Here is an 18,361-nt window from a genome sequence, read left to right as displayed (position 1 = left end):
ACAATGACTGCACCTGAATTTGTTCAAGAGGATCAATGCGGCCGAGGCAAGATTTGTGAAGGTCTTTGTGACCATCATTTGGTCATTTTGCTCAAACTGTATCTAACTCAAACTGGTACAAGTGTAGTTAGTTCAACACATACGTTCCGATGTTTTAGATATTTTGACCTTTGCGTTTGGACAATACTGTAAGCTCATTTCCTTTTAAAGTGACATTAAGTTTGGTGTATTTGTGTGGTTGGTAGTGTGGTTCAACACATATTTTCAGGGTTAATTTTTTACATCTTAATTATTTTACCATTTCTTCCTAATTTCTCTCAAAATAATTTCCTCACGCTGTAAAAATCATTTCCCCAGAAACTTCAAGACCAATGTTGAAACGTAACAGGCTTGTTTCCACTGCTGATGGCATCCGAATTGTTCAAGACTTTTACATCTAATCCTGTATCAAATACAGCAGACTACGGTTAAAACGAACACGCTTATAACAAACTGACGGATATAACGAACTTACTTTTTGGTCCCAACTATTTGCTTTAGTTATGCTGTATATATGCTTATAACGAACTACGGTTATAACGAACTAAAATAAGTAGTCCCTTTGAGTTTGTTATAACCGTAGTTTACTGTACATCACCATCGAATAACCATTTCTTTTGTTTCATTTGTTTCATCAATCAAACATGGGTATGTAGTTTCTTTAGTGTATAATTCTGTATTTACAATATCGTTATTTTGAGTTCCTTAAAATCACCACAGGACAAGAAAGCACGTAGAAAGCGTTTTATCATGGGTAGCCTTGTATTTAATATTGCACATTACAAACCTTAATTTTCAAAAAAAACGTTCGTTTTATAGCGCCTAAATAGCTATGTACAGCAATGTACATGTGTGTGCTTACATTTTACGATAATGTAATTAAATTAATTCTTAAAAGCTTGTTTGCATTAACTTGACATACATCGTTGTTGTTGAATACACGCCACTTGTTTCCATTTACTGAATCTGGAAGTAACGCGCATTAAAAACTCGTGCAATGAGCCCCAATAATGAACCCGTAACCATGACACCACGTGACAAGGCTGGCGAACCCCTGCGTGAAATGGACAACGCTTCAAACCGTGACATTTGTTTTTCACTCATTCTAACAAATGACGTACACTTGATGTCACGTACACACCAGCGAAGGAAACACGTGACACATATTAAGATACTTACAAGTTTCTAATAAATTGTTAAGATACAGACAAACTCTGCAAACACTGGTACAGAGGTCAATACATCATACCTGTCTGTTGAGTAACTCTAAAACAAGTAAAATTACACCCCCACCCCCTACCTCTACCCTCACCCCCTACCCTTGCCTTACTAGGTTAACGTATGTCATCGTATCCCATTTGTACGGAAGCCTTTTAGGGTCATGTGGTTTTTATATTGTTTTCGATACTATCTTGATATTTCAAGAAACTAAGTTGAAATGTAAAAATATTATCTTGAAATTTCAACTTAGTTTCTTGAAATTTCAAGATAGTATCGAATTTTTTTAAAAAAACCAAATGGCCCTAAAAGGCTTCCGTACATTTGCGTAGATTGATGCACAATCACTGGATTGTCTGGCCCAGACACGATTATTTACAGACTGCCGTCATACGCTGAATTATTGCTGAGTGCGGCGTTAAAAAACAAACAAACAAACAAACAAATCATTAACATGCCCAGGTAACAAGGAGTTGGTCAAGGCAGAGTTATATATTACATTATAAATCAGTGATCTGTTATGTGAGCTGGAACGCTCTAAGCACTTGTACATGGAACAATGTTGGAGTATCAAACTAGGCAATAAATGTTTCCTGCTTGACAGATAAACTTAATGTTAGATTGAGGATCACATTAGGAAGGAAGGGTTGGGTAATAGATGACCTTAGGGTGAAGTTGAGGTGTGGTTTGGGGAAGTAAAATTATTCCCCCGTTGCCTTACTGGGTTAATGTATGTCATCGTATCCCAATTGCGTAGATTGATGCCCAATCACTGGATTGTGTGGCCCATACTCGATTATTTACAGACAACTGTCATATAGCTGGAGTGCAAACTAACAAACAAACCTGTCGCACTTGATACACTTAAACAGTAAAGACAATTCTTGATAAAGGTTCGAAAGAAAACATGTTTAATAAACTTTAAAACAATACTGCACTACTTCAAAAATATGTGTTCTAAGATTTAAAGCATTGATGGAGCTTCACCAAGAAAGACCAATTTCAAAATCAAAATCACCAGTGTCATACATTTGGATAAAACACTACCACTGACGGGCGGGTTGAATGTGCCGAAATAGCCCAGTCAGTGACCCAAGTCTCGTGTTATGTGATGAATTCAGCTGGACGATTTATGTGGCGTTGAATATGTTGTGCATCTATCATCTATTCGACTCGTCTTAAACAAGAGATTCATACGTTACCAAAAGTTGAAGTTAGTGGTGAATTTGCCTTTATCAGCTGGTATTAATCATTTATTAATTGTGAAGTTTTTGTTTATTGTAACTCCATTCTGGGACACTATTACTGTAACTGGTTGGATCTTCCCGAGTCAAGAGAGTTCAAATTAACTGACTACATACAAGACCAGTCTCCACGACTGAACGTCCAGGCCACAGTCATATGAGACTAAATCTAGGAAGTGCAGTACTTGAGAAAGAAAGCCAATTTCTCTAATTACAGGGGCACGGGTGACCCAGTCGTCCCTAGGCGCCGCGATTCGTTGTGCAGAGTTGCGTCCCTTGAGCACGCCAGAAACCTATGATTGTGGGTTCGAATCCCGGTTCGCTCCGATTATGTTTCTAGGTTTGTTAGCACCATACCCGTGCTCGTGTGTTTCACCAAAGTGGCAAACGTCTGAGACCTGCATCACTTCGGGCTTTCCTCCCACATTAAGCTGACACGCGGTGATTTAACTGGAATGCTGTTAAAAGCGGCGTTAAACCCAACTCACTCACTCACTCTAATTACACTTTTGATATATAAAAATCTAATATATACATAGATTTGAATTGACTTTTAAACCATTTCAACGGTTTTTCCGTTTGTCGGACCTGCTTTTTTTATAGAAAGAGTTCTTACATTTCAGAAATGAAATAGTGATTATTTGGGGTTTTAAAATATAAGCTATATCATGAAGCAGACTACCCGTGAATATCCGGGTCCGAATAGGTCTCCAGTAACCCATGCTTGCCGTAAAAGGCGACTATGCTCTTTGAAAGGGGCGACTAGCGGAATCGGGTCAGCTCAATTGGGTTGATCGAAGCTCATGATGTCAATCACTGGATTGTCTGGTCCAGACTCGATTATTTACAGGCCGCCGTCATATAGCTCGAGTGCGGCGTTAAACAACAAACAAACAAACATGAAGCAGATTGGTTAATCTTCTCATTTCCTTTACTCTCTTTGCTCTTGTTTAAAGTCATTTGATGTGTTGGGTGCAATGGTCCAAGTTGCCCTAAAACCTCAATACCATGCCATACCATACTACCAGTTTCCATGAGGAAACTCGACTTTTATAGTCAGTTAACTCCCTTGCCTCGGGAAGATGGATTGGGTGTGGATAGATAAGATTGACTCAGTTTGCAAGAGAGAACAATTGCTGCCTGCTGACAAGTGATGGGCGTTCTTCAAGTTGCAGCAGAGAGACTAGGAAGTGGCGGAAATGGCTACTCGAGTTTTGTGACGAGTATCGGAAACGTAAATTACACCATCCGTGTATCACTTTGCTCAACTTCACACTCTTTCTCTTTCAAACTGAAGTATGTTATATAACGTATCCTGTGACGCTAAACTTCTCTGTTTTAGCAGTTGATAGATACGTGACAGTTTTATTTACGTGACAGTATTTTATTCACAAAAAGTGAATGGGATTGGGTATAAGTTCTCCAACTTAGGACACGTTCTCCCAGATATTTACACAACTGAGTTACAGATGGTACTAAACATGCACAGAACAGAAGGAAAGATAAGTGAACAGTGAGAGAAAAATAGTTCACATAAATCTCTGTGTATTACGTACATAAATATGTACATAATTGAACATTTGTATGTTATCCTGTTCTGGTGAATCCCCATTTCCTTTGAATATCAAATTGAGATCATTTGTTGTATTTTCGGCAATTCAGATTTTAAGGTTGCCCTAATATTGCTTTTAATATGTAGTTGGTGATACTCTTTCGAACGATATTTTATTTTATTTTTGTCCTGAATTAGTATCATATGTCTTTTTAACATTCTAATCTGAAATAATCTATATATGTCACTTCATAATCTGTTGTTGTTGTTTTTTTAACGCCGCACTCAGTAATTGTTTTAGCTTTATGATGGCGGTCTGTAAAGAATCGATTCTGGACCAGACAATCCAGTGATTGACATTATGAGCATCGATTGTCGCAATTGGGATACGATGACATGCATCAACCATGTCAGCGAGCCTGACCACCCAATCCCAATAGTCGCATCTTACGACACGCATACTCGCCTCTTACGGCAAGCATGGTTTGCTGAAGACCTATTCTAACCGGGATCTTGACTGGCAGCCCGTGCTGGTCCAAGGAGATGCCCAAAAGTCTTGATGTACGTGACTGCAAATGTTCAAATCAAATAAAAGACCTAATGTGTATGTGCGAGCGTGCGTGTGTGTGTGTGTGTGTGCGTGCGTGCGTGCATGCGTGCGTGTATGTACAATATATATATATGAACAGAGATATGAATATGATATGAACCGAGTATGTAATAAAGACATTATATCCCTCTAATTAATACCGCATCCAGGGCAGTTGAATCCTCCTGAACAGTGAAAAGCTGGTCCTTCAGATGGTATTTGAAGGCTTTCGTTATCCGTGTCGCGCATTTATCTGCACTTTATGTTTCATAACGCCAAACCGGTGCACACAAAGAAGACTGTTCACGTTATATAAACTCACTACACCCATGGGTGATACATCAGTCTTATATAATGTGCCTCAGAAATCCCCGGCAGGGATGAAAGGTGACTGTATAGAATGTGACGCTTTGTGACGTTGTGTTTACAGCCCTCTATAATTAATTAAATAAAGTCTTATATCTGACCCGAGGGGATTACGGGGAAGAAGTATTCCAACATGGCGTCTGATGATTCAGGGTTCAGGGACCCTTCCCACAAGGCGATCGTATCGCCAAGGTTATCGTAACTCCCATTCTTTTGCATATATGCTGACGACAGTCGTAGCTTTGCGATCGCTTTGGGTTTGTTTGTTTTTATTTAACGCCGTACTCAGCAATATTGCAGCTAAACGACGGCAGACCGGAAGGCCATTAATATACCTAAATTTTAGTTTTTTGGTAAATAAATGTATTTCAAGTTTTGTTTCTGTTGAACTATATTCAACAGAGGTGTGTTTGTATCCCATCATTCTAAGTCCAGCCCTCAGGGATCAATCACAACCCAAGCTCAACTACATTCTTTGTCCAGCCTTCTACTCTATCAATCACATCCCAAGCTATATATCCTGTGATTGGCCAAATTCAAACTTTGCCTTCTTGCTCTGACTAACTCCATATTGCCACCTTCACTATGCACTGCATTGGGAGTATTCGTAGATCACCACAAAAGTTAGTTTATAATTTATCTTGACTTCCAAATAGGATTAAATGGTAATCAAATATTTGGCATTATAAATAAGTATTTATAAGTAATTATCATATTTACATTGAATCATATATTTCTATTAATGTTGATGTTTTGAATGAATGTTTTAGAGGCTGAACTTTAACCTAAGCAATAGTGTATTTTAATCTTAACTTGTATACATGCTAAGTTATTTCTACAATAATGGAAGTGCACAAAGTATGCATTTTGTTATTCATTTCATTGTATTTAGTCACTCTAAGTATTTATTCCTGCTCTTTCTTCTGCAGGACATATCGTGAACGGTGACATTTGAAGGGCCTCACGTTTCACACCCTTGTGCCACACATAGGGTATGTGTAACCATTTTACTTAATATGTACTGTAAGTAATTTCTATCACATCATCTAATAGTGCTTATAGTTGTAAGTAATGTAACAGAAATAATTGCTTTGATGATTATATGATATATATTACGTTTTAATATGCTTATATTATATTATCTGGGGTTTCTTAATTACAGGGTGCCCATCGTGATTATTCATAAATAAACTAGGTCTCACACCCCGTAGCCGTCTTGGTGTCGTCTGTATGTATATATTGTAGTAGGTGTTAATTCTGCAGCTTGTAAATATGTATGTATTTTTAGTGTAGATAAGGTATCATGTCTTTTCTATTTCAGCTTGTTGATTCAACAGAGGGTTGTGTCATTTCCTGGTTTCTATCTATCATTAGTTGTGTCCTTATCAGTATTTGCTACTGATAACTTTCTACTGGGTCAAAGGTCAATGGTCCAGTCTATTTTACTTCCAAGGGTGTTTTATTCTATTGTTTGCTCGTCATTAGGTTTACCTGTTGCTACCCAATTAGTATACCTTTCAATTCAAATCCCTTTCTCACCTGCCATTGCTAATCTTATGCTGCACACACCCACCTGCACTGATTGCAGTCAAGGTGTACAGTGCACCTGTAGGTAGCCCTTTTAGCTATGTAAGCGCATAGATATCTCTAACATCTTGTTTTTTTGCATGGGACTGTGATAAGCCAATAGGATTTGTGATGCCCTAACCAATCAATCACTTCATAACATGCCGTTTTTGGTAATCTTTTGTAAATAGTATTCCCGACACCTGGGCAAGTGATATCTAGCTGCCTTGTGTCACCAGTCTGTACAAACCATTTATCATCATGATAACTTATCAAGTAAATTGCCGCAGTGGTGAAATGTTTTGTGTTCTTTGCCCGTGATGTGGTCTCAGGGTCAGCCATGCTTGTGGTAGCCGTGAAGATGGTGTGTGAGAATTGGTGACCATGTTTATTGTAAACTGAATTTTCTCACAACCCCGTGGACTGTAATCTCTTGCAACTAAGGATTACACATAAGGTCTACAACATTGGAGCCCCCAGTGAGGAATTCAGCGGTGTTCCAGCGTCTCAACAGTGACCGACATAGACTTGATGATGTGCTGCTAGGTATATTTTTGTGATGTGCTTCATAGAGACAAACTGATATATCAATTTGATAGCAGTTTCTATAATTGATTTGATTTTCATTTATCAATTACTGGATAAGTGATTGACTTGTGATACAGTGATTCGGTTTTCCATCCACTATGACGGAGTCCATATCTACTTCCATCAGATGAATTGAAGATATCTCCAAGAATAGTATACTTTGTATAACTAGACTTTCACCATAAAGGCATTCAGATCATGTCGCCATAAAGGCACAGACTAACCACACTGTGTTGTTTACTTCCAGTGTTGTGTTCATTTCTATCATTACTTCTGCATTTATATTCTGTATAAGATTTATGTTTTGATATTTACATTTGTGTGACATATTCATATGCATACATTTATCCTTGTTTAAACACCAGCAATTATGAATATTTAATTGTGCTCTGTTTATAGTGTTTTTTACATTTAGTTTTGATGCGCTAATTAGTTGTTTTTTAGTCAGTTGAAGAATTTGATTTGTCTGAGTGTGTATAAATTTGATTAAATTTACTTCTAAATTTTGCTTCATCAAAACTTAGTAAAAACTTAGTATCATCTTTTAAACAAGCTTACTTAATTTAGTATATTATTTAATTCAGTAATTGCACATTGCACTTTATTGCTGCTGCGCTATACTAATTAATTTAATAACATCCCAAATCCCCTCGTCGACATTTAGTTAGGCTTTTGTGCTTTTGGTTCTTGTATTCTGTGTTTTGTTTATATTTTGCATCAGGTCATAAGGTGTTCTGTTTATTTTTTGTCGTGTTTCTCGCATTTCCCTGGTCGTATGTTGTGTGCTCGTGTTGACGCGTTGTTGTCACGCAGTGTTGCATCGGCTTGACGTGATATTTTCGGGCAGAGCTGTCGAAATTTGATGGTGCATTCCGTGTTTTTACATTGAATACAATATAAAACTTGGGTGTTTGTGTTATTCTTTTGCAATCTTCTCTGAATTTAATTGTGTTTATTACCTAATCTCAATTGGTTTAGTGATGTGCACTTCAGGTAGTTTAGTTTAGTTTACTTAGTTTAGATGTAAGTACTTACTTAGTTTAGTTTGAGTACTCAATTAAGGTTTCATTCTTAGTTTAGTACTTAGTCATTAGTTGCCACGTGGTATTAGTGTATGTTTCACTCACTTACAAGCATGTAAGCTTGCCACATATTCCCTCGCACACAAACAGTTAGTTTGTGCTGTTAGTCTATTACCCTTTACTTCTACCACAAACTCCGTTGTTTGTGCTGTTCACCATTCAACATATTTTTTTGTTTGTTTGTGCATTTCTACTTTGTGCTACATTCTCACACAGGAGTTTGTCTTCGTAATTTCACTGGTAAATCTACAAAATGGAACTCAGCAAAGAGGAAATGGAAAAGATGATTGTTGCCTTTGAGAAGGCAGGATTGAAACCTAAAGCTGATACAGCGGAGGATTTCAAAGACTGGATCACTTCTGTCTCAGAACAGGAAGTTATAATTAAACAGGAAGTTGATCTTGGAGCTAGTGCTTCAGTGGATGATGTTGCTCCGACTAGTAGTACTACACAACAGAAGACTGTCAGTACTCACGCATATCACAACTTCCCTAAACTTACAGTGTTTAGTGGGGAGCCAGGCAAGGATAGTGAATATGACCTTTGGCGATATGAGGTCGACTGCTTGATTGAGGCCAAAACACACAGCAATGAGGTGATTCTACAAGCCATACGGAAATCCCTCAAGGGTGAAGCTGCTCTTTCAGCAATGAAGCTTGGTCACAAAGCTTCAATAACAGACATCCTATCCAAGTTGAAGAGTGCTTTTGGGACACTTCGGAGAATTTCTGTACTCATGTCCGAGTTTTACAGTGCCACTCAAAAGGATGGTGAAGATGTTACTGGTTGGAGCTGTCGGCTTGAGAGATTACTCTACCAGCTGGTTTGTCAGAAGTCTATATCCCATGCCGAGCAAGATGAGATGTTGAGGTCAAGGTTGTGGGATGGCTTGAATCCTACTCTTAAGGGACTAGCAGGCTACAAATATGAGTCTCTCAAGAGTTTTGATGACCTTCGTCTATGCCTAAGAGAGTTGGAGTTCGACTTGCATCGTGGGACTGTTCCTCAACATAAAGGGAAGCAAGCCATAGTGAAGCAAGCGTCTTCTGAGAAGACAACAGAGCCTGACCACTATTCTGAACTTAAAGATATGTTGAAGCAAATGAAGTCGGAGATTACTGGCATAAAGGATCATCAAACTCAAATGACGACACAGATCAATCAGCTTCAGTCAGGGCAACCAGATGTTAGGGCTAGAGGTCGTGGTAGATCAGGATATCGAGGTGCTTATGGTTCCACACAGGACACATCAGCGTCAGTGAATCAGTCTGAGAGTGCTTCTGGATCAGATATTCCTCCATCTCAAGAGAGTACACAGCAACGACCACTCCCTGTTTGTTGGAATTGTGGTTATCCTGGTCATCTTTCATATGGTTGTCGTGTCCGACAGGATCATCGCCGGAGACCTTTAAACTCCAACAGGCCTATGGGCAGGGGGCACTCCTAGGTCAAGATCTACGCCCCAGAGGACGACATGTCATGGAAAAGCTTGTGGGTCATTCTAATGAGGTCAAGCTACAAGTTGAGGGTGTCACAACCAGAGCTTTACTTGACACTGGAGCGACAGTGTCTCTTGTGTCTCAGTCTTTTTATGATTCCTTCTTGAATCATTTACCAATTGAGCCTTTGGGTTGCATGTTGAATATCGAACATGCTGGTGGTGATTCTTTGCCTTACATAGGTTTTGTTGAGGTTGGAGTCAGTTCCGATGGTTGTGGTCTTGGTGATTGTGTCACTTCTTGTTTGCTTCTTGTTGTACCTGATACTAAGTACAACCATAAGGTACCTATTTTACTTGGCACAAATGTACTTTCACATTTGTTGGGTGAGTGTAAGTCTGCTTATGGTGTTCGTTTTCTTCAATGTGCAGACTTGTTTACTCCTTGGTATTTGACATTTCGGAGTATGGTTGTTCAAGATAAGGAACTATCGAGGAATGGAGGAGTACTTGGCTACTTGAAGTCATCAGAGACAAGCAGAGTGATGATTCCACCCAACTCTCATGTCACTATTAAGGGACAACTATGCCATAGCGTACCATACCGTCAAGTATGTGCCCTTATACAAGCTACTCAAGACTCAGTGTTACACAGGGATCTTGATGTTGCACCTACTCTATTGACCTATGATCACACCATGCCATATGACATTGATGTACTTGTGTCCAATGTTACCACTCGAACAGCTGTTGTACGTCCTAAGGATCTATTATGTGAGCTTCAGCCCGTCTCCATAGAAGGAATGACACCAACTATGCCTTCAGATCCTGATACTTTGCTTGCCCAGATAGAGTTTGACCGTGATGGACTTACAGAAGATGAGATAGATCAAGGACTTGGAGTTATTCAGCGCTACAGTAATATATTCTCCAAAAGTGAAGATGATCTTGGTCACTCATCACGTGTCCGACATAGGATAGACCTCGTAGACGACACGCCTTTCAAACAACGACATCGTCGTATTCCTCCTGGAATGTTTGAAGATGTAAAGCAACACTTGAATGACCTATTGTCTGCTGGAGTGATAAGGCCCTCACACAGCCCTTGGGCATCAAACATTGTTCTGGTTAAGCGCAAGGATGGTCGTTTACGACTTTGTGTTGATTACCGCCAGTTAAATCAGAGGACAATAAAGGACAGTTATGCATTACCCCGTATAGAAGAGCTTCTTGACAGCCTTGGTGGGATGAAATTTTACTCAGTGCTGGACATGAAGAGTGGATACTACCAGGTGGAGCTTGAGGAAGAACACAAACAGCGCACAGCATTTACTGTAGGCCCACTTGGGTTCTACGAGTATAACCGAATGCCTTTCGGTCTGTCCAATGCTCCCGCCACCTATCAGCGCCTCATGGAGAAGTGTTTGGAAGGCCTGCATCTCCGTATTTGTCTCATCTACCTGGATGACTTAATTATATTCTCAAAGACCTATGAGGAGCATGTAGAACGCCTCAGACTAGTCTTCCAGCGTCTCCAGGAGTGTGGCCTCAAACTTGCTACTAAGAAATGCAAGTTTTTCAAACGGAAGGTCAGGTATGTGGGATATATAGTGTCAGCTGAGGGAATTGAAGCAGACCCAGACAAGATCGACAAGATCAAGAACTGGCCTGTTCCCAAGAACGCTGAGGATGTTCGTCGTTTCCTGGGTTTCGCAGGGTATTACAGGAAATTTGTACAGAACTTTTCCAGGATTGCACGTCCTTTGTCGGTCTTGATGCCCTCCACACCACAGAGGAAGAGCAAGTCACGGAAGCATGTACCTCCAATTGACTGGCAGTGGAAAGAAGCACAGCAGGATTCTTTTGACAAGTTGAAGTCCTGTCTGTCAAGTCCTCCAGTTCTAGGATATCCAGACTTTTCTAAGCCCTTCGAGCTCCACACAGATGCCAGTGCTCAGGGATTAGGAGCTGTTATATACCAGGAGCAAGATGGGGTATCTAGAGTTATAGCCTACGCCAGTAGAGGACTCACACGCTCAGAACAGAACTATTCAGCTCACAAATTGGAATTTTTGTGCCTCAAGTGGAGTGTGACCGAAAAGTTCCATGACTACTTATATGGAAACGAGTTTTTAGTCTTTACAGACAACAACCCACTTACGTATGTGTTAACTACTGCAAAGTTAGATGCCACGGGACACAGGTGGTTGGCTGCTTTATCCATGTACAACTTCACCATCAAGTACAGACCTGGAAAGTCTAATGCGGATGCAGATTCCTTGTCAAGATTGCCAGTTTGTGAAGAAGTCAGAAGTGAAGTTGTTCACGCCATCTGTGGGAAAGTGCAGGTGTCCAGCTTGGTCGAGACCATCTGTTTGTCTGTCGATAGCATGTCCCAGGATGATGTTTCTGTTGTTGAGGAACAATGTCGAACCAATGCCAAGGAATGGAGTAAGACTCAGCGTAGAGACCCAGACTTGTTAGACATTATTGATTCTCTTGAATCAGGACAGAGATTGGACCGCAAGATGTACAGAGATAATCCTGTTATGACTGGTCTGCTCAAGAACTACAATCATTACAAGCTTATTGAGGGTGTTCTCCTCAAAGTTACTGTGACAGCAGATGGTACTCAGGGACAGCTAGTTTTGCCTTCAAGATGTAGACTTGCTGCACTCCGTAGTTTGCATGATGACTCGGGACATCCTGGCAGAGACCGCACTTTATCTCTTTTAAGAGAGAGATTCTATTGGCCAGGCATGGCACAGGATGTTCAGAAACACCTAGAGTCTTGTGACAGATGCTTAAAGAGGAAGGCGACCACTGACAAAGCACCACTAGTTAACATCGTGACCACACAGCCCCTAGAGCTGATATGCATGGACTTTTTGACTATCGAGGCATCCAAAGGAGGTCACCAGTATGTGTTAGTGGTCACCGACCACTTTACCAGGTATGCGCAGGCCTATTCATGTCGGAATACCTCAGCAAGAACAACAGCTGAACTATTCTTCAACCATTTTGTTGTACATTATGGTCTTCCACAGAGAATACATTCCGACAAGGGTGCCAACTTTGTTGGAAACCTCATGACTGAGTTGTGCCACCTTTTGCACATTGAGAAATCGTCCACTACCCCATACCACCCTATGGGTAATGGGATGTGCGAACGATTTAATAGGACTTTGTGTAACATGCTCGGTACTTTAGATCCTGAAGCAAAGAAAGACTGGAAGACACGTGTTGGGCCATTAGTGCACGCCTACAACAGCACAAGGCATGAGTCTACTGGGTACTCACCTTTTTATCTTATGTTTGGCCGACACCCAAGGCTTCCAGTCGATGTTGCTTTTGGTCTTGACATAGAGCCAAGCAAGCCAAGAACAACCTTACAGTATACAAAATCCTTGAAGGAAAGGTTGGACCAGGCCTACAAGTTAGCATCCCAAAAGGCAGATCAATCTCGTAGTCAGCAGAAGGATTTCTACGACAAACGTGTGAGAGCTGCAGTTCTGGATGTTGGCGATAGGGTGTTAGTACGAGTTGTGGCTTTTGAAGGACGACATAAGATCCAGGACAAATGGGAAGGTGACATTTATGTTGTGATCCATCAGCCTAACCCTGATGTACCTGTCTACACTGTCAGGAAGGAAAATGGACAAGGACGCACCAGGACCCTGCATAGAAATTTGTTACTTCCTGTGAGTTCTCTTCCACGTCAAGACGTCACACCCCCTAAGCCTGCTCCCAGAACTAGTGTTCCTAGACAAACGGTAGTTCCTAGAAGATCAAGGAGAATCCAAGGACAAGACCCAGATTCTGATGAAGATGAGGATATTGACTTCATAGTTGTTTCCACTACATCACAGCCGTCAGTGTCAACTTCTAGAGAAGTTGATAGGCCAACTGAGGTTAGAGTAGATGAAGATAGAGTTTCTACTTCAAGTGATCAGGATGTGGAAGAGCCTGCAGATTCTGTTCAGGAACAGGATCAAGAGTCCGATGTGGATCAGGCTGAGGATCAGTCATCAGAATCTGCAACCTCAGACACAGCTTCTGTACCAGAGGATGTCACTCCTGCAGTTCAAGACCAGGATCTAGAACCGATTAGAGGATGTGACAACTCAGTTCCCCAGGTAGCTCCTAGACCAGTACCAGCTCCTAGACGCTCTACCCGGGAACGGAGAAAGCCTCAGTGGATGCAATCTGGAGATTACGTAATGTCTGCTATCACTGATGCTCCAGAGGACTGGAGAAGTCGAGCTGATTATCTGCTTTCACTGATAGGTACAGGAGTAGTAAATGACGTCACAGCCAAGAGTATGCTTTTGTCCCTTATTTCCGGTCATGACAAATGATGAGGACATCATTTTGCCGAGGGGAGGAAGTATGTAGTAGGTGTTAATTCTGCAGCTTGTAAATATGTATGTATTTTTAGTGTAGATAAGGTATCATGTCTTTTCTATTTCAGCTTGTTGATTCAACAGAGGGTTGTGTCATTTCCTGGTTTCTATCTATCATTAGTTGTGTCCTTATCAGTATTTGCTACTGATAACTTTCTACTGGGTCAAAGGTCAATGGTCCAGTCTATTTTACTTCCAAGGGTGTTTTATTCTATTGTTTGCTCGTCATTAGGTTTACCTGTTGCTACCCAATTAGTATACCTTTCAATTCAAATCCCTTTCTCACCTGCCATTGCTAATCTTATGCTGCACACACCCACCTGCACTGCACAGCAATGGATTGAGTATCAAGTTATCAAGGTTAGTAATCATAATTAATCTGTATCAATCTAAACATTATAATTTCAATCATTAGTATAAATCAAGTAATAAATAATAAAATAGGTTTTAAATAACTTGTAAACATAAACAAACGATAGGTTGAGTGAATGAGGTGAGTGTGATGAGATTAGGGTCTGATTCATGAGTATTGCTTATCTTTACATATATTTTATATTTCAATGCATTGGTTATTTGGTATTTTGTGTATTTTTGGTATTTGATGCATATTTGCTATTATTTAGTAAATCTGGTGTATTTCTAGACTTTGTACATATCTCTCTAGATGTATGCATGTATTTATTGATAGTTGTATGAATGAATGACTGAAGTTGTATTTCAGTGATGCATGTATATGCCGTGATTATATATGTTATTTACAATATTATAATTAATATTGTATCTGTATTTAGTTTCATGTGACTGTCGAATGAGACGACTGGCAGAAGGCATGTTACACTCTCGTGTCACACACAGGGTATGTTTTGTATATAGTTTATCTATATAATATGTTCATGTTGTGCATTCATTATGCATAATATGATTAGATGATGATTTAATGATTTCCTCAGTTATGCGTTTAATAATGTGTAATGATATTGTCTTTTGTATATGAAGGTACATCTGCACTGATAAGTTATCGAGGCAGAAATATATTTTTGTATCTGCTGTAACGATGTAATGAGTTATGAAGAAGCAGATCGATACTTTACATTTAATGTGTTATTGTACATTTATTCTGAAACACGTGATATATTGTGATTTTAAATTGTTTCAGGAGTGTCTTCTATATGCCTTGCTGAATAAACTGAATTTTCTCACAACCCCGTGGACTGTAATCTCTTGCAACTAAGGATTACACATAAGGTCTACAACAATATTATATATAATGGATAAAGCCAAGAAAACCCGGTTACAATAATGATAAAACATTATCTTTTGATGAAGCCGTGGTTTGATTAACAGTCGTCGTGAAATAGCTAGAATAATAGGTGATTATGGCGATGAAATAAAAGGTCACACTCCATCCTCATAAATGAAGGAAGCTATCTCATTTTTACTCACTATATTATTTCAATCTGTAGCAGCTCTACAAACCAGGTATCTTGTTACTAGCTTTAAATGAATGCTAGTCATAGCACATGATGTGTTGGAACTGAACATCACATGGATGTCATCACCGCATCACCAACTTGCCTTGTCACGATATCGCCGGTTGTCAATAGCGCCTATCATTCAGGCTGCGTCATGCATTGAGCACTATATATATATATATATATATATATATATATATATATATATATATATATCGGCCGTATTGGTAATTTGACCCACAGAACATAGAAAGGTCATGCACTTGAAATGCAATGAATATTATACACATCGTGTGTGTGTGTGTGTGTGTGTGTGTGTGTGTGTGTGTGTGTGTGTGTGTGTGTGAAATTGTCCATTAAGTGAGTGAGTTGGGTTTAACGCCGCTTTTAACAGTATTCCAGGCTTAATGTTGGACGAAAACCCGAAGTGATGCAGGTCTCAGACGTTTACCACTTCGGTGAAACCCACGAGCAGACGTTGTCCATGACGTAATAAGATACATACAAATACAGATGTTTCATTCACTTCATAGATCGATCATTTATTGAGATTTTTCTTTTGGAGTTTCTAACTTCCACTTAGATCTCTTATCACTATCTCATATCAAACTTAATGTGTTTTATGGGGCGGTCGGGTAGCCTATATAGTGGTTAAATAGTTCGCTCGGGTTCGATTCCCTACAAGCCCATCTCTGGTGCCCCCCGCCGTGGTATTACTGGAATATTGCTAAAAACCATAATCACTCACTCTGGTTATGCAAATAACCCTGACGTTACCGACACGGAATGTAGGACGACTTATGTCAGCCTGGCCTCGATACATAAGCACATGCCTATACTTCAATACCGAAATGAACATAAATTCCTTTTTTGTTAATTATATAACGATAAATATTTGAAATAGAAGCACAAAGGGGTTTATACAACAACGAGGCTACATGCAAGGACAAACCGCGAAGTTATATTATATGAGTGCTTCACGTGATCACTCGTCACCTTAATTGTCAATCACGTGACAGGTCACGAGGTTAACAAACAAGATGGCGACACACGTGATGGCGTTTTGAGGTCGCGGAGCCTGTCATGCGGGAGAAGGACATAGTTTTTACAACTTCTGTGGACGAGGATAACCAGTCAAGATGGTAGACATTCTGCCGTGGCTCGACGAACACCTATATGTGAGTAGGAACCCCGCAGTCGCTACAAGCACCAGGATATTACGTAACGCCTAACAGGTCGCAATCTTTGGCTGTCCTGCCATTCACGGTGATCAATGGCCCACGAAGTTGGGTTATGTAATGACACATGACATCACGTAAAATGCGTAACGCGATGTGCTGCTCCGTTAGTGGCGTTGTTCAGGTAGAAAGGAATCACATTTTGATGTAGCCATTTGTCATGCAAGTCTTTTAACTTTCATCAGATTCATCGAATTTTTGCATGAAAATCCTTTGTTAGCTGTCATTCCACTCAAAAGTTAATATGTATTTATTGTCTTGTAAATCTTTGCGAGTGAGCAACAAACTGTCAATCATGCGAAGAATAACGGAAAGCTCATTTTTGACAGGTGAAAATGCAATGTTTGTCATCGTTAAGTTTCTTAATTTTTGTGAAAATATTGTTGCCCAAAATACTTTTTGATCTTTAAATGTTAACGAGAGAAGACATTGAACTGAACAACCATTTTCAGCTGATGACAGCTTCCAAGAAATATGCCATGGCTTTTAAGGTGTAATAAGACTAAGAAAACAGTAAGTGAGTGAATGTTGTTCAACGTCGCAATATTCCAGCTACATCACGGCGGCCTGTAAGTAACCAAATCTGGTCCAGGCAAACTAGTGACTGAAAGCATGAGCAAAGATCCCAGCCCTCAGGGCACAATGTAACACAATCACCAATCACTCAAGACACTCACTGACCCTGACCCCCACAACAGGCAATGGAGTGCAAGGAACCTACATAGCCCTAGGCTGTAATAAGTTTCAGAAAACGGAAAATGCTTTCTGAAAAATGTTTTTAGCAGTGTTTAGTAAATGTACCTGAACTTCTTAATCATGGTTATCAAGTTCATGGTTGTCATCAAGCAATAATTCATAATAACAGTGGAACTCCTAACACAGGCTCTTGTTATCTCTGCTGTATCTTGGTGACATGTGATTTCTAGTAGTCTTCCTGTAATGATGAGTCATTGGGCGACTCTTTATTTGAAACATTATGTAATGCTCAGTTGGGATCTCCAAAACATCAAACAAAATATGTTCAGTCATCAGATTCCACCATAATATTCCAGAATCCTTCTGGATAGATTCCTCTCAACATTAGGTAAGTATCATTCACTATGTGACTGCGAGAAACAAACATTCATGTACAAGATATAAAATATAATTGGCCAATCATCTGCAATCCATGACCAATTTGGAGGTCTTATTTGGAGGCTACGTGAGAAATTGACCCTCTGTCCTCTGTCATGGGTGAATTCATCATTAGTTTTTTGACTGTCCTCAATATACTCAGCAACTTGAGGTAGAGACATATCTGTCTCACTACTGGAGACTGCAAGGCATCTCTGGACTTGAGCTCTCATTCCTTGAAACAGCATAGGCATCTTGTCATGTGTTAACATCTTCAAATAATCGTAGGCATGTTCCCTTTACATCCTTGTCGACATTGCATAACAGCGTAGGCATGTTACCTCTACAGCTTTATCATCAATTCATAACTGCATAGGCATGTTACCTCCCTGACTTTGTTATCATATTCTATTTCCACACTGGGTACCCATATGATTTGACATGTGTCATATC

The 18,361-nt window shown here is 39.9% G+C and overlaps 2 protein-coding genes across 2 annotated transcripts in view; both read left to right on the top strand.

Annotated features, from left to right (window-relative positions):
* The first annotated feature begins 8,497 nt into the window (after nucleotides 1-8,497).
* LOC139445417 (uncharacterized) lies at nucleotides 8,498-9,691 on the top strand. The gene is made up of 2 exons (XM_071226558.1): nucleotides 8,498-8,671; nucleotides 8,705-9,691. The coding sequence occupies exons 1-2, from the start codon at nucleotides 8,498-8,500 to the stop codon at nucleotides 9,689-9,691; spliced, it is 1,161 nt and encodes a 386-aa protein (XP_071082659.1).
* A 6,911-nt stretch (nucleotides 9,692-16,602) lies between these two features.
* LOC139444844 (slowpoke-binding protein-like) overlaps nucleotides 16,603-18,361 on the top strand; it is a 33,952-nt gene continuing 32,193 nt past the window's right edge. The window contains exon 1 of the mRNA XM_071225823.1: nucleotides 16,603-16,735. Within this exon, the coding sequence (XP_071081924.1) occupies nucleotides 16,697-16,735 (39 nt within the window). The 5' untranslated portion in view covers nucleotides 16,603-16,696. The remainder of the gene's footprint in view (nucleotides 16,736-18,361) is intronic.

This window comes from Haliotis cracherodii, unplaced genomic scaffold (assembly GCF_022045235.1).
Source record: "Haliotis cracherodii isolate W230 unplaced genomic scaffold, xgHalCrac1.p SCAF_6, whole genome shotgun sequence".
Taxonomy (NCBI): Eukaryota; Metazoa; Mollusca; class Gastropoda; order Lepetellida; family Haliotidae; genus Haliotis; species Haliotis cracherodii.
Note: the sequence above shows the minus strand (reverse complement) of the source record. Positions and strands in the feature narration are given on the sequence as shown.

Excerpts from the sequence above, each read along its gene's own strand:
- LOC139445417 (XM_071226558.1), top strand. The coding sequence starts at position 8,498 with ATGGAACTCAGCAAAGAGGAAATGGAAAAGATGATTGTTGCCTTTGAG. Across the intron at positions 8,672-8,704 it reads CTAGTGCTTCAGTGGATGAT|ACTGTCAGTACTCACGCATA; the intron begins GTTGCTCCGACT and ends ACACAACAGAAG.